This window comes from Oryx dammah, unplaced genomic scaffold, assembly GCF_014754425.2.
Source record: "Oryx dammah isolate SB20612 unplaced genomic scaffold, SCBI_Odam_1.1 HiC_scaffold_27, whole genome shotgun sequence".
Lineage (NCBI taxonomy): Eukaryota > Metazoa > Chordata > Mammalia > Artiodactyla > Bovidae > Oryx > Oryx dammah.
The window spans coordinates 14,896,494-14,910,997 of NW_024070211.1; the positions used below are offsets into that span (position 1 = coordinate 14,896,494).

At 54.2% G+C, this 14,504-nt stretch overlaps 1 protein-coding gene and 1 long non-coding RNA gene across 3 annotated transcripts in view; one reads left to right on the plus strand and one right to left on the minus strand.

The window, feature by feature from the left end:
- Positions 1 to 14,504, plus strand: part of KIAA1522 (KIAA1522 ortholog) — a 28,442-nt gene that overhangs the window by 7,750 nt on the left and 6,188 nt on the right. The window contains exons 1-3 of one of the 2 annotated variants that reach the window (XM_040228054.1): positions 10,230 to 12,139; positions 14,112 to 14,282; positions 14,366 to 14,421. In XM_040228054.1, coding sequence (XP_040083988.1) covers positions 12,082 to 12,139; positions 14,112 to 14,282; positions 14,366 to 14,421 — 285 coding nt within the window. In that variant the 5' untranslated portion in view covers positions 10,230 to 12,081. Of the gene's footprint in view, positions 1 to 10,229; positions 12,140 to 14,111; positions 14,283 to 14,365; positions 14,422 to 14,504 lie in introns of those variants that run through there. The other variant, XM_040228052.1, reaches the window with a different exon arrangement.
- Positions 1,299 to 2,142, minus strand: LOC120854229. The gene is made up of 2 exons (XR_005718931.1): positions 1,976 to 2,142; positions 1,299 to 1,750 (listed from the first exon to the last, which is right to left on the minus strand). It is a non-coding gene; the product is annotated as an uncharacterized LOC120854229 (long non-coding RNA).

A 14,504-nucleotide genomic window follows, 5' to 3' on the forward strand; every position in this document is an offset into this window, starting at 1 on the left:
GAAGGACACTGGCTAGCAGGGCCCTGGAGACAGGCAGAGGTGGAAGAGGAAGGAGCATGTGTGAGGCCTGGAGGTGTGCAGTGGGGAGCCACAAGCAGCTCTGTGTCCTGGGGCCCTGAGAATGAGAGGGGTGTGGTCAGAGATGAGGCTGAACGGGTGGGCGGGACTAGCTCCTGCAAGGTCTGTGAAGGCCAGGGCACCTTCTAAACTCTCTGTGTGCCTGTCCTCACTCCATTCATGCCACGGGGTTTGGATTTTACCCTTGTGTTTTCTCTCTGCTCTCTCCCATACCACCTTTCGCCTTCAAGGGCTTCAGGTTCCCCACCTGTAAATTAAGGGAATTGGGCCGGCAGATCTCTGAGGTCTCATCTAGCTCTGACACTGGGACCCTTTTCTCTGGGCAAAGGAAGGAGTCTGGTGCACACAGCGTGGTATACAGTGTGTTCTCAGTATCTTCTGGGTGGATGAATAAAATACCAGCCCCCAGGGATTGCACTGTTGTCAACCTCAGTCTCTTAGCAAGAGAGGGGCCTCAGGGAGGGTGTGGATCAGCCTTAATTCTCCCATCTTGCAGGGCAGGAACAGGGTGTCTTAGAGCCACTGGGCATAAGAGGCAGTGTGGTGTAGTGGAGGGGCTTGCCCAGGTGGCAGAAAGAGGAGCCATAAAAGGGTGAGAACTGAGGACTGTGGACTCCCAGCCCAGGGGATGCTCTCTTTATACCAGGCCGCCCCTGGTTGGAGAGATGGTAGAGTGATCATAAAGGAGAGTCACCGCTCAGTATGCAGGGCCCTGGGCAGGGCCCTGGACACAGGGTACTTGTGAGAACATGAGAAGTGAATGCCTTAGGCAACCTGGAAGGCTTTCAGAAGAGGTAAAGCTTGGCCTGGACTTTGAAAAATAGACTTGTATAAGGGGAGATGTGAGAGGGCGACAGATGCACAGACATGTATTGTTTCATGTATGTTTACCCATGTGCTCCATTACTTATACATACACCCCTCCCATGTAGATATGGGTATGTATGTGCATGCTAAGTCGCTTCAGTCATGTCCACCTCTTTGTGACCCTATGGACTGTACACCAGGCTCCTCTGTCCAGGGGATTCTCCAGGCAAGAATACTGCAGTGGATTGCCATGGCCTTCTCCAGGGGATCTTCCCGAGCCAGGGGTCAAACCTGCATCTCTTATGTCTCCTGAATTGGCAAGAGGGTTCTTTACCTCTAGCACCATCTGGGAAGCCCAGATATGGGTGTATCAAATAGACAGTTGCACAATCATACTGATCCACAAAAGCACATGCAAATTTTAAAGTCTTAGAGACAAACCTTTTCACTTACATGCACAGAAGCAGACTGTTACACACTCAAGTACACAAGAATCAGTGATATTCCACCAGCTTGAGAGTCAGAATTACACAGGGAAATATGCAAAAGCACAAATCCAAACAAATGCAAACAGACTCAATTATATGGATACAGGCATGCGGTCACACTCAGATGACTACACAAAGAGGAACCCACATGTTCAGGGTTACAGATACACAACTACATAGCCACATTCAAGCACACAAATACAAATATCCAAGTATATGTCCTTCAAGGTCATGGAGAGGCACAGATAAAGTGGAGGGGTAGGTAGCTTGAAGCAGTGGATACTGGTCTCAGTCTGGGTTTGAGTACTGGCTCTGTAGCTTAATGCTGTTTGACTTTGGACTCATCAGTTAACTTCATGGAAGCTCAGTTTTCCCATCTGTAAAATGGAGATGATAAAAAGTATACCTACCTTAATAGAATTGTTTTGTGGATGAAATGAAGTAATGCATGAAAGCAGTTATCACAGTGCCTGGCACATAGTAAGTGCTATATAAAAGTGTTCTGTTATTATTTTGAACACAGTTGCTACAGAAATATAGTCAGATAAATATATTTGTACAAACAAGCAGAGACAAGAGATACGCAGACACGTGACACTCACGGGGTAGTGGTTGATTGTCCCTAGCAGCGGCAAGGTTCCGAACCCCGCCTATCTGGAGCCCGGGCCCCTTGTTCTCTTGGTTCCACTGCAATCCTCAGAGGCAGTCCCTGGCTTGGGAGAGCGAGCGACCCGCCGGCCCCACCTGGACAGGCCCGGCCGTTCCTAGAGCAACTGGGCGGGGCGGCTCAGCAGGTCTCCCAGGTCCTCGGAGAGGTGGAGCCTGACGGAGCTGCGCCAGGCCCCGCCCCGCCCCGATCATTGGCCGCAGAGCCTGGGGGCGTGGCCGAGCCGGGGCTGGGGGCGCCTGCGGTGGCCGCCCGCGCTTCTCTCTGCCTCCCTCCTGTGGCTGCGGGCCCGGCGGCCGGGCTGGTTGGGCTGCGCTAGGGTTCCCGCGCCGGCTCCCGCGCCCACCATGGGCAACTCACACCACAAGAGGAAGGCCCCCAGCGGCCCCCGGGCCCGCAGCTTCTGGCGGTTCGGGCGGTCGGCGAAGCGGCCGGCAGGTAGGGGCTGGGGGTGGGGGCGGGGCAGGCGGGGAGGAGGGTCTGCCTGCCGCAGCCGCCGCCGCCGCTGCTGCCCTCTCCCGGGGCTTGTCGGGTGTGAGTTTGGGGGGGCCGGGAATCCCCCGCACAGACCCCACCCCTCACATGCAGACAGACACATGTACGCACGAATACCCGCGGGCGGGCACACGTACATGTTCACAATCTACACAGTCACATACACAACACCGACTGAGACGTACGGACATGCAGACACAAAATCACATACAGGTTCACACCCACACCATCGTGGGACCCACAGATCCTGAGTGGGATACCTACCTATGTATATGGCTTATACAGCCACACAAACACCACCACACGCACAGATTCAGGCACAATCATTCATGGAGGTAGAGTTGCCCAACGTCTTAGGCACACATATGTACACACAGGTTCAAAACTGCACAACCATCCAGACCCTGAAGCACTTGTACACACACAGACACATTCACGCACGCACATTTGGTCCCCAGGCTTTAGCCCCCACAGGCTGAAAGTTTGCAGGAGGGAGGGGGAGACAAAGGTGAAGGGGATAAGCAGGAAACCAGGAGCTGGAGACTCGGGCCGCCTCCATCTGGCATGATCGGGAGTCGGACTGGTTCTCTGGGTTCCCTCCCCACCCCCGTCCGCACCGCCGCTGCCTCTATCTGTCCCCCTTCCCCTCCCTCCCGCGGTCCCCTTGGTCGCCGCCGCATCGCCCCCTTTCAGTGCAGCCACCGAGCTGGAACGCAGCCCTCCCCGGCGTGCTGCGGGATCCCTCCGCGTGTCACATTCCATCCTCCAGGTCGGGGGGGCGGGGGCGGGGGGGAAGGCCTCCAGCTCCAGGGCTGGGAGCCGGAATTCCTGGTTTCCCCCAGCGGGTGTGGCGGTTCAGGGTATCCCCGAGTCCCAAGGGGTGTTGTGGAGGAGGGGCTGTTGAAAGTGCCTAGTTCCCTCACCTGGTGAATCCAGACATGGGGTAGGGGCAGGACAGTGAGCCACTCCCTACCCCACAAGATAAGGGGTCTCCAACAGAGTCTGTGTCTGCTGGTCTTTGGGAATGAGAGACTCCTAGAGAAGATGGCTTAGAGAGGCCTCCCTGTTGTGGTGGGGGAATGCACTCATGTCTTCCCAGGTTCCACATTCCTAGAGGTTCTGAATTGAGCCTGATGATCTCATCCCTCCAGGCAGGGGGCGACCGAAGGGCTCAAGCCTGGGAATTAGGGGGTCTGGGTTCTCCAAGTGTCTCTGGTATGGGCTCAATGACCTTGAGCAAATTGCTTTCACTTTTCTGGACGTCCCTGGCTCCTAGAGGAGGCCTGTCTGTCAAATTAGGGCGGCGTAGCTTAGGTGACTTGTTGGGATCCTTGCAGTTTCTGGCTGGTTATTTCATGATGAAAGGTACTGAGGTCTAGAGAAGGTGGACTTATCCAAGCTCACTGCCTGCAGTGGTCTGAAGAATAATCATGGTCATTAGGAAGAAGGTTAGTTAAATTCTGGGGTTAAATCTCTGAGGTTCCTCAGAAGCTGGGTTGATGAGAGACTCCTGAACCTTCCAGGCGCCCTGTCCCAGTAATCCTGAAATCTGGCCTGTGCCCACCTGTCTCTCCTCTCGGAATCTGCACCGAGTGGGTGGGGCTGGGACTGGGGATCTTCATCTGCCCTCAGATGGCCACTCTAATCTGATGGTTTCCTGAGAACCAACTGTGGGTCCAGACTTGTGACCATTTGTGGTGGGGGAGAGAGATTAAGAGGGCTGTGTTTACAGTCTTCTGCCTTCTGTCCTTAAGGAAGATGCCTGGGGCTTCTAGCAGCCCTTGTGTTCTTTCAGTTCCTGCTACAACTCAAGGGTCAACCAGGCTTTGAAGGTGTTCCTAAAAACCCAGAAAGCGATGTCAAAGCAACACAGAAGTAAGTGTGGGGGCTAGGGAATATTCTAGGCTATATTAAAAGGCTTTTGGGTTAGGGTCTGTTTTAGAAACCTGGGGAGCTAGTATTAAAGAAGTTAACTGTTGGGACTTCTCTGGCAGCCCAGTGGTTAAGATTCTGCGATTCCACTGCAGGGGCCTAGGTTCAACTCCTGGTCAGGGAACTAAGATCCCACATGCCCATATGAAATGGCAAAAAAAAAAAAAAAAAGAAAGAAAGAAAAAAGTTAACTGTACTGTTAACTGTTGATTAGATGAGAGAACCTGGCCAAGGACGCACTCCAGCTGGGGGTATGGTCACGAACAAAGGCTTTGACAATTGAGTATGGAGGTTGGAAAGAAACATAGTTGAGGCTTCTTCCTTGTGCCTGGGAGGAGAAAAAGTGAATGTAAACTTCAATCTTTAACTTTACTTCTGCTGAGGATTCTGAGGCTTCCCTGGCCTCGGCCTCTGCTGACACAGGCCTAGGTATGGGACTGAGGCTTGAGTACTTACTCCTTGGATTGGTCTGTGAAAGGATGGGGGAAAGAATGCCAGGCAAACAGAGAGGGCTGCAGTCTACAGGCCGCAGGGAGCCCGTGAAGGTGTTTGAGCAAGGGAGGAGCCTATGAAAGTGGTGTGTTAGGAGGATTGCAGGTGCCGCAGGACAGGGTGTGGGGTGGGGTGGTGAGAGTAGAGACTCATAGAACAGTCTGGAGGCTGTTGCAGTAATCCAGGGGAGAGGTGGTGAAGTGAGGGCTGGGGCAGGGTGAGGGCTGTGGGAGTGGAAAAGGAGTGGCCACTGCAGAGACACTGGGAGGAGATGGCAGAAGTGATGGGACCCGGGATTAATCAAATGTTGAGCTGTATGGGACAGAGAGGGCTGTGAAGGCTCTGTGCCTGAGGCTGCGTGACTGGGGCATGGTAGCAGAGATAATGCAGAGATAAAAAAGAAAAAAGTGAAGTCGCTTAGTCATGTCCAACTCTTTGGGACCCCATGGACTGTAGCCTACCAGGTTCCTCCATCCATGGGATTTTCCAGGCAAGAATACTGGAGTGGGTTGCCATTTCCTTCTCCAGGGGATCTTCCTGACCCAGGGATCAAACCCAGGTCTCCTGCATTGCAGGAGGCAGAAGCTTTACTGTCTGAGCCACCAGGGAAGTCCTATGCAGAGATAAACCTTATGCTGAACCCTTTACGTCAATTAATTCATGTGTCCTCCAGCTGTTTTACAAGCCAGAAGCTATTGTTCTCCCTATTTTACAGATGAGAAAGCTGGAGCTCAGAGAAGTTAAGTCACTTGTCCAAGGCTACTCAGCAAGGAAGTTGCTGAATGGGGATTCACACCCAAACCTGTCAGATTCCAGAGACTGCACTCTTAATTATTTTAGGTATAGATGGATTTCCTCCTATGATGGAGGGGCCTGCAGGTCCTCTGATGAAGAAAGCCTGAGGCCCTGGGAGACTGGGAGTCTGTGGGGAGCAAAGGTGGAGGAAACACTATGGAGGAAGGGCACGGGTTGAGGACTAAGCATTGAACCCTCCAAGGGCTCAGCGAGGGAGCTGGTGGGCATTGGGAAGGGAAACTGAGTTTTAAGGAAGGGTTGGCCCTGTGTTGCAAATGTCCTTGAACCATAGAGGATGGATGGGGAGAGGCCTCCTCATTGCTGGAAAGACATTGGAACCCGCTAGGATTGTTTGACCTTGGTTCTCAGGAATCCAACTCAATTCTCCCAGCCCCAGGCCAGCTGGGCAGTTAGTCCTGGGCAGTTCGGGGGCCTGGTGGAGCATGTGAACTGGGAGCTCGAGCAGTACCCCCAGCACCCTGCCCGCCTCCTTTCCCCACATGCATTATGCTGTCAGGTTTATACACACGGCCCCCACTCCTGGTAGGGTTTATTTTTCCCACTCTGCAGATGAAGAAACTGAGGGACAGAACCAAGTCATTGGTGGAGTCAGACTCCCCCTGCCTCTGGACCTGGAGCCCAGGGCCACAGCTGGGAGAAGGGGTGCTCCTGTTACCTCCCTGCCCCCTTCCCTCTACATCTCTTTCATTTGACTAGGGTGGGACAGCTTGTGACCAACCTTAAGTCTAGACTTGCTTGTTGGAGCCCTGGGCTTCCTGATAAAGGGCTGGGCCAACCCTCTCTGGTCTGAGGGATCTGAGATAAGCTGAACCCCCTCGCTGCCCCAGGCCCTGACCCAAAATGAGGGACCACTACCCTCTTTCTAGGGGCAGAGTCGTACATGCCAGGGCTCTTAAGAACTTGTCTCCCCAGCCCTCCCACCTCTTAGAGACCGAGGCCCAGAAGAAGGCAGTGCCTGGTTCAGGATCAGGCTGCGGTCGGGGAGCAGTGAGAGCTCAGGCCTGGGGCCTCTGACTCCCAGGGCAGTGGGATATCTGGTGTGGGATCTGAACTCCCTTTCTTCCCAAACAGGGGGGTTAGGGCTACCAGATGGGGCCAGGTCACTGAAGAGCTGATAGGAAGCTGATGTTAAGTGTCCCTTATCAGAATTTATCTTAAAAATGGTTCTTAATGCCACTTGAGATTTGAAGAGCGCTCTGCAAGTGGAAGGGAGAGGCGGCCTCTGGTGGCATGGAAAGAGCAGCGGCCAGTCTGAGCTGGCCTCACATCCTGACTCCGCCGTTATTAGCTGTGTGACCTTGGACAGGTCACTGACCCTAGGGGAGTGCTTTTGTATGACAAGGGGTATTTAGTGAGACCATGTGTGTCTCAGTTATCACTCAGTCAGTGCTAGCTTATTTATTGTTGTAAGTAAAAGGCCCCATGGCGCTTCTTGGGTGGCTCAGTAGGTAAAGAATCCACCTGCAATGCAGGAGACACAGGAGACGTGGGTTCGATCCTTGGGTCGGGAAGATTCCCTGGAGAAGGACATGGCTATCCACTCCACTATTCTTGCTTGGAGAATTCGACGGACAGAGGAGCCTGGTAGGCTGCAGTCTTTGGGGTTGCAAAGAGTCGGACATGACTGAGCGACTGTGCACGCACACACACACACACGCCCCACACCTGGAGAGGCAGAGGCTCCCTCTGATGATAACAGTTTGCCTTTACACTTGGTTGCGTGGCTTTAACTTTCCCAGGCACTCTATGAGTGGGGATTAGTCCTACCTTGCAGATACCCTGAGAGGCTGATTCTGTTCAAGGCCTGGAATCCACACCTTCTGACTCCCGGCCTTTTTCTCTCCTGGCTTCATGGTGACTGCCTCTCTGGCATCTATAAAATGAGGATAATCATGCCTTGAAGGAACAAAGGAAAGGCTTTGGGAAAGTCAGAATCGCACCCTGGCCGAAAGAGATTATTATGTCATTGTCAGCAACAGATGTTGACCCGGAAACTCATGATGACATTTACTAATATTATGGTAGCTAATTCCTCCCTGTGTTACTGTCTGTTCCCCCAGGCGCCTGCAGGATGGGAGCCTCCTCTCCCTGTCCCTGGCACTCCCTGCCCCCAATATTTACCTTAGAACCAGCCTGTCAGCTCTGCACAGGCTGGGGCGGAGTTTCGCACTGAGAAAAGGAAGGGGGATTCCCATTGTCCACAGAAGTGGGGTGCAAAGTTCTCCTACTTTGGGCCATGACTGAGGCTACTGCCCCCTTCGCCCTCTCCGACCTCTTAACTTCCCGAGACTTAGGGTCACTAAGGCATTTGGAGTGAGACCCAGGGCTCAGCCACTTCCTGGTTGGGTGACCTTGAGCAAGTCACTTTCCCGCAAGTCACTTTCCCACAGGCCTCCTTGCACTCATTTGTAAGAGGGGAGCTCACACCTTCCTTTCAAGTTTCTTGTTCTTCAAGTTCTTCGAGACAGTAGAAGAGAAAGTGTGTCGAGAACTGTAAAGCGCCTCCACCTGAGAGTTACATTTACTTCCCTTTGTCTTGCCTCGCCTCTAAGAGAATAAAATCTACCCGTGCTTTGGATGCTGCTCCTATAGGAAGGCCGTGGTCCCCTCTGGGCCTTGGGTGGCCCACCAGTACAGCTGTGGAGGGGTTGAGACGCAGGGGCCTCCAAACACCCTGGATCCTGGGTCTTGGCTCCAGAGCAAGGCCACCTGGGCAGCTGTGCCCTCCCCCTTCATTCCTCTCCCCTGAGTCAGGCCGGCCTGGCTGTGGGTGCGCCACAGCCCCCGCCCCTTGCTCTGGAACGGGGCAGGTTGAGGCCTCACCCCATGGAGGGTGTTGCCAAGACAGTGTGTACGCCTGCGCATAGGTGCACGTGGCCTTGGAGGGGCAGGGGCTCCCTGCCCCATTCCTCCCTGTTCCCAGGCTCAGGAGGGCCCCAGAGCCACGGATACTTGTACCTGTCTTTGTGTACAAGCAGCCATGTAGCAGGGCCCTGCATGAATCTGTACAGTGGTGCTCACGTGGCTTAAGGAGGCATGGGTGTGCTTTGTGGATGTGTTTGTGAGGGGCCTGCCTGTGAGGGTGGCCCCAGTGGGACACTTTGGAGGTGTGAGCTGCACACCTCTGCTGGTGGACAGTATCTGCAGGTGTGTTTCCTGGTGTGCCCTGCATCTTGGGAGGCATGCCTGGGATCAAGGTGTCTTCTCAGATCCAGGAAGCCTCCTCCCCCGGGCAGGTAGGCGGAGGCAGCGTGGTGCGCCTCAGCCTGGCTGCACCTCTGAACTCTGCCAGGGCAGAAGGTCCTGGAACATGGATTCCAAGTGTGGCCTTTGCCAAGGTCCTTCTGTCCTCTGGGCTTCAGTTTCTTGGCGAGGTGCATGCTCTCCACCTAAGACTCAGCTTGCTGAGCCTCTCCCCAGAGGAGCTACAGGTGTGTTGACCTGTGCCTGAAGTGGCTCAGAGTGGCTTCGGCCCTGGCCAAGCCACAGTTGGTTGGGGGCAGGGTGTTGCTGGGGGAACCAGATGTTATCAAGTGTGAGAGCCTTGGATCAGACTGGGGAATTTGCAGCTGTGGCCCTGACCGCAGGCTGCAGGCCTGGGACGTTGATGCTCCCCCCGCCCCTGGCTTAGCAGAGCTCAGCCCTTAGTTTCCCTGGTTGGGGAATGCTGAGCATGACTTGGTCCTGCAGGGTTGAAGGCTCCAGTTTGGGGGCCAGCCAGAGCTTGGGCAGTCTCCTGGCTCTCCGAGCCTCACAGGTCAGTTACCAGGAGAGTATGTTTGAGCACCTACCTCAAAGGACTGTTGTCAGATCTGAGAGGGCAGAGACTGCCTTCTGCCAGCGTCTGGCATGGTGCCTGGCATGAATTAATCACCCTACAAGTGTCACTCTACTGCTCTTTTCTGTTTGAGAAGGACTTATAAGAGGGGTGGATGGGTCTGGCCTAAGAGGGAGGGAAGAGTGGACGATGTAGCCAAGAAACCTCCCATCTGTGGGGGTGATCTTCGCTTCAGAGGGAAGATCAGGTTTGTAGCTGGCACAGCAGGCAGAACATGGCTTTTGGATTCAAGTGGTCCTGAGTGCCAATGCTGCCCTGTCATTTACCAGCTTTATTATAATGCTTCCCCTCTCTGGTGTCCATTATCCTCATCTGTAAAATGGAGATAAACGTGCCTGCTTCTTGGGAATTCCCTGGTGGTCCAGTGGTTAGGATTCTGGGCTTTCACTGCTGGGGCCCAAGTTCAACTCCTGGTCAGGGAATGAAGATCCTGCAAGCTATGCAGTGCCGCCAAAGGGGAAAAAAAGCCTAGTTCTTAAAAGTGTTGTTTAGATTTCAGTGATCTGTGGAGATATACTATGTAGCCCCACAGAATCTTGTTCTCTGGAGAGTGAAGGCTCAGCTGTCTGGGTGAGTGGTCCTTAAGAAGTGGCACAACAAGTGAAGGACCGGCATGGGAGCCACTGTGAATTCGTAGATCTCTCGGGACTCAGAGAGAAGGGTGCTGTGCGAGAGGGGTATCCTCAGGTGAGTTTGGGAGACTGCACTTTATGGTTCACAGATCTTCTCTTCCACAGTCTCAGCTACTCTTTTTTTTTTGGCTGAACCGCCTGGCATGGCATTCAGGATCTTAGTTCCCTAAGCAGGAATTGAACCTCTGCCCCTTGGAGTGGAAGCACAGTCTTAACCACTGGACCTCCAGGGAAGTCCCTCAGCTAGCTACTGTTTCTGGAGTTGCCAGGGGCAATCTCTTTTAACACTGTCAGTACTCAGCTTAACCTTCAGTACTGACCTCTTGGGGTTCTCTGAATAAAATCCAGACTGCCAGAGCCAACGGGGCCCTCCCTGACCTGACTTCTGCCCCTTCTCACCTGCTTTCTCTCCCTTGCTCACTGTATTCCAGCCACACTGGCCTCTGCTGTGTTCTGGGAAACCCACCCCACCACTCCTGCCTCAAGGCTGTAGGCTTGCTGTTGCCTCTTTCTAGGAGTTTCTGTGCCCAGCACTTTGCCTGGCCGACTCCTTCTCATTCTTTAGGTCTTGCTTCCAATGGCTTTCCTTTGATGCCCCCTGAAGTTATGCACTTCCTGTCACAGCTCCTCAGCCTTCACTATCTGAAATTATTCTGCTAGTTCACCTCATTCATGTATTCATCAAATATTTATTGAACTCATTGTATGTGCCAGACACTAGGGATATACTGGTGAACAAGGTAAAAATTCTCCATTAGCTATAACCCCTAGTACTAGTTTAATAAATATTTGCTGATTAAACAAATGTCTTACAAAGAGTAGTTATTGGCTTTGTTTCCATAAGGGGTCATTACTTGTATGTGATGGGGCTGGATTTGAACCTGGACCCGAGTTCCCCGCAAGTGCCTTCCTGCCCCCACTCTTATTGCCCTCATCTATGAGCTGTTTCTTGGCTAATTCTGTTCTTGCCTGGTGATCCAGCAGAGTCACTGAGTCAACAGAGTGAGGCCAGTGGGAAGGATCCTGGGCAGGAGGAGCAAGAAGTCTGTGTGGAAGGCCTGCCTGTCGTGTGGCCTTGCAGAGTTCACAATGCTTCCTTCTGGGGTTGCTGATGTCATGTCACCCAAGTGGGAAGACAGTCCTTTGGAAAACCTGGGGCTGAATACACACATGAGGGGCTGTTAGCACCTGCTACCGTGATGGGTGTCTCCCTGGCTTCCCAGCATGTGTCCTGGGCTGGCTCCCACTCCTCCAGAACCTCTGCCAGTGGCTTTGCTATCCCCACGGGCAGTCCTGAGCCTCTGCCTGGCCGCTGCCTGCTCTGAGATCCTTTCCCAGGGAAGCACCCTCACCAGCCAGGACTTGGGGCTGGGCATCATGCCAAGTCTAGTCTAGTGGCTCTTCCACCTCCCATCTGGCAGCTGGGACCCTTGCCTTAGCTCTGGCTCCTGACTGTTTAGAAAAAGACTTGGGAAGTGGAGCAGGGGGGAGGGCATTGGGCGGCCCCTGGAGTTGACCATCTTTGACCCTCCTAGTCATCCCCTCTACAAGCGCGGGGTATTCAGAGACTCTGGGCCTCAGTTTCCCTGTCGGAGCCTGGAAGGGTTCCTGTCCCAGCCCTGCACTCGGGGGCGGTGTCGGTGGTGGGCGGGATCAGTGGCGAAGGTGGGAGGAGGACCTGGGGAGCAGCCCCTCCCCTTCCTCTGGCTGCAGCCGGCGCTCTGCAGCTGGGCTCTGGCAGACTGGTCCCCTCAGGGCTGGGTTCTGGCGAAGAAGGCGTCGCTGGGCGTTCTGGAGAGGTCAGCGTAGGGGACGGCCCCAGTGGCGCCTGCAGTCATGGTGGTGTTCCTGGGCCGCCACCTCCCGGCGCTCCTCGGGCTCTTTAAGAAGAAGGGTGAGTGGGTGTGGCTGGGGGGCTTAGATGAGGGATCCCCGACACCCCCATTTGCCAGACCCTTCTGTAGGATGGAGGATCGAGGCCGGGGAAGGTCATGGGATGGGGGCTGGGGGCTAGTAATGAGGCCAGACTGCCCTGTCGGCCGTGATGCCTTTGTCCACTGCTCTTCCGCTGCCTTTGTCTGCTCTCTGCTTGTTCCGAGGGCGGCTCTAGGTGTCTCTGACCTTGAAGCCTGTAGCCCTCCGGCAGCATTGCCTTCCTCCAGGGGTGCTCGTACTTTACTAGGTACATCCCAGTACTTAAGTTCCAAGAGGTAGGGCACCCCCTCCCAGGTGGGCTCAGGTGTGTGGGAGGATGGCAGGTGGGGAGTAGAGAGGAAAGTAGTAACCCCGGAAATTGGGGAGCAGGTCAGGGAAATCCTGTTTGAAGGCCTGGGGGTTTGTTTTGAGGGGAGGGGCCTCTCCCCACTTTCTTCTAGGACATGGGCTTTCAGGCTTGGATTAAGATGTAGGGGCCAGAGCTTATTAGACTTTTTGGGGGGTGCCAAAGGACCCCCAAATGTGGGTATGATTCAGGAGGCCCCTCTGGGAACCTGTAGTTTAGTCTTGGCTCTGACTGCAGTTTGCTGGGTGACCTTAGGCAAGACCTTTCCTCTTGGGGCCTGTTTATGGACTTGTAACTCAAGAGATTAGGGAGAGGATCTCTGAGAGATGCCCCCAGCTCTGACCTTGTGGGTTTCCTGAGGATTCCTTGGGCAGGAGCTCAGCTGTTGAGGTCTGGGCTGAGGAGGGAGGAAGGGACAGGTCAGGTGTCTGAACTGAAGACCCTGATCTTGGGGCGTGGCCCTTTAAAGGGCTTGTTTTGTTCCTCTTGCTCCACAAGGTGCTGCCAAGGTCATGTGACCCACACCAAGCTTTTGCTTATGTTGTGGGTTCCATTTAAAGGGGAGCTGGGGCTGCACACTGCTGACACAGCCCCCTATTCCCAGGATTAGGTGACCAGCTCCTCCATGGGCGGGGCCTGTAACAAGATCCTTTGTAATGGATCCATGGCTCGTTGGCATCAGGGCCTGGGCCTCGGGGAGAGGGGGATACCTGGGACTGGTCCCCAAGAGAGGCTGGAGTTGCTTCATCTGGGAGTGGAGGGGCTGGGATCCATCCACTAAGGGACAGCTGCATGGGTGAGTGGGGGACCCAGGAGGCCATATCCTTGGTTTAGCCCACACCCCAGCACTTCTGGGAATCCAGTTAAGACCCGTGTTAGAGCCCACCCCTTCCTACTGTCCCGTGTGTCTTTTTCTTGGACCTGGGCCAAGGAGATGTACAGAAAGGTGGTTTGTCTTTCTGTAAAGTCGAGTTCAGAATCCGGAGACAAGAGAAATGTATTTGCTCTGGCCTGTGTGTACACTGGAGTGTCTTACATGGGGCTCTCAGTGACAGTTGTGGGTATATATGGGTACTGTTTGCGTAGATACAGAATGGGGACTGTGGGAGTCGTGTGTATACCTGGGGGCTGGGTGTGCTGTGCTGTGGGCACACAGATGTGGTTATACTTGGATGCTATTTGTTTGTGTACACACTAAATGAAGCCTGTGGGTGTTGTGTGCATATATAATGGGCATATATGCCCCTGTATGGGGCCCTTTGTGTCTTGTGGGTACTCAGATATATGTACACTTGGATACAGCTTGAGTATATATCGTGTTGGCCAAAAAGTTCATTTGGGGGGTTTTCTATAAGATGTTATGGAAAGACCAGAACGAACTTTTCAGCCAACCCAATTCTTGGGAGCTGTGTGTATGGAGTATATACCCGGGGACTGTGGGTTGTGAGTACAGACTAGGAGAAGTCTGTACCGGGCAGGTGCCCTGTGCACCCTGGGGACTGTGGGTGTCCTTGCTGCATGTCTGTGCACTCGCAGGACCCAGATGCCTTTGGGCCTCACTTTGCTTCCTCCTTCATCCCACCAGGCTCTGCCAAGGCTGAGAGCGACAAACGACTGAGTGTAGGGCCTGGCCAGGGGCCAGGGTCTGTAGTGGATGACCACCAGGACAACGTCTTCTTCCCCAGTGGGCGACCGCCTCACCTGGAAGAGTTACACACGCAGGCCCAGGAGGGGCTCCGTTCCCTCCAGCACCAAGGTAACTGCCTCCCTCCGCGTCTAGCAATGCTTTCAGCTTGCAGTCAGGGGCCTGGCTCAGCATGCCTCTCTGATGTCTTTCAGAAAAACAGAAACTGAACAAGGGTGCCTGGGACCATGGAGACACCCAGAGCTTACAGGTGCGCCCCGCCCCCAGCTCAGTCCTGACTCTGTTCCTCCCTCCCTGCTTGACTTGACCTCTGCCAAGTATGTCTTTGAACCT